This window comes from Myodes glareolus, chromosome 9 (assembly GCF_982192425.1).
Source record: "Myodes glareolus chromosome 9, mMyoGla1.1, whole genome shotgun sequence".
NCBI classification, from domain to species: domain Eukaryota; kingdom Metazoa; phylum Chordata; class Mammalia; order Rodentia; family Cricetidae; genus Myodes; species Myodes glareolus.
The window spans coordinates 61,001,114-61,002,245 of record NC_142034.1 but is presented as its reverse complement, the minus strand read 5'-3'; the positions used below and the strand labels follow the sequence as shown (position 1 = coordinate 61,002,245).

General features: G+C 47.1%; 1 protein-coding gene across 1 annotated transcript; it reads right to left on the bottom strand.

Annotated features, from left to right (window-relative positions):
* Positions 1-581: 581 nt before the first annotated feature.
* Positions 582-849, bottom strand: LOC148120932 (uncharacterized). Its single transcript, XM_087909601.1, has one exon. The coding sequence runs from the start codon at positions 827-829 to the stop codon at positions 608-610; it is 222 nt and encodes a 73-aa protein (XP_087765727.1). The 5' UTR covers positions 830-849; the 3' UTR covers positions 582-607.
* Between the last annotated feature and the right edge of the window lie 283 nt (positions 850-1,132).

Genomic DNA, 1,132 nt, shown 5'->3' with positions numbered 1-1,132 from the left:
TGTGCTGGTGTTTGAGGTCAGAAGAGGGAGCCAGATCCCCTGGAGCTGTAGGTTCAAGTGATATGAGATTCCACCCCCCCTCCCCATACACACTCAAGTCCTCTGACTCCAATGCTCTGGAAGGGTAACACCTGCTCTTAGCCACTGAGTCACCTCTGTGACCCCCTTAGGCTCCTCTTGAAATGCAGACTCTCACTTAGACCTGGAGTTGGTTTGAACACGCTCTATCATTATCCCCTTTATGAAGATGCTGGTGTCCCAAGAATAAGGTTTGATTAAGCAAGGTTTTAGAGTTCAGTGTCCTCCATGCCCGGGTATTGGTGATGACAACTACATACCAAATCTGGCTTGATTTCACCAAGCAAAAGAAAATCCAAATTATCTCGAGATAACTTACATTTGGCATTTCTGTGTTCATTCCTTTAGTCCGGTTCTTTTTTACTTTTAGTTTCTTTTTTCTTACCATACCACGCATCAAAACCTTTATTAACACTTTGAACAGAGGTATAGCTATTACTGAAAGCGGTAATCTCTAAACTTAGAATGGACAAATGGCCACAGTGCAGAGTAATGCCACCACTGCCCACTGGGAACGCAGACTGAAGAATTAATAGCCACCCCTGAGACGAAGGACCAGGTGCAGGGTGGACTCTTTCTGGATGTTGTAATCAGAAAGAGTGCGGCCATCTTCCAGCTGCTTGCCAGCAAAGATGAGTTGCTGCTGGTCGGGGGGGATGCCCTCTTTATCCTGGATCTTGGCCTTGACATTCTCGATGGTGTCACTGGGCTCCACCTCCAGGGTGATGGTCTTGCCGGTCAGGGTCTTCATGAAGATTTGCCTTTTGTCCTGTTAACAAGTGTGATGAAACCACAGACCACCAAGCTTGTTGGAACACCTGGAGACAAGAACCACTAAATCCGACAAAGCCTTTGGTCACTTATTTCCATAACGAAATTCTCATTGTTTTCTGAAAACCCTTTCTAGAATAGAATGGGGTGGCCTCTAAGTGAAAAGCAAGTGCTTAAGCTGGAGAGGGTGGTCGCGTGCTATGTGCTCTGTGTGAAGTGTCCTGCGCCTTCCCACTTGGGGTGGTTTCTCCCTCGGAGGCTTTCCGCAGTGTCTCTGTCAATG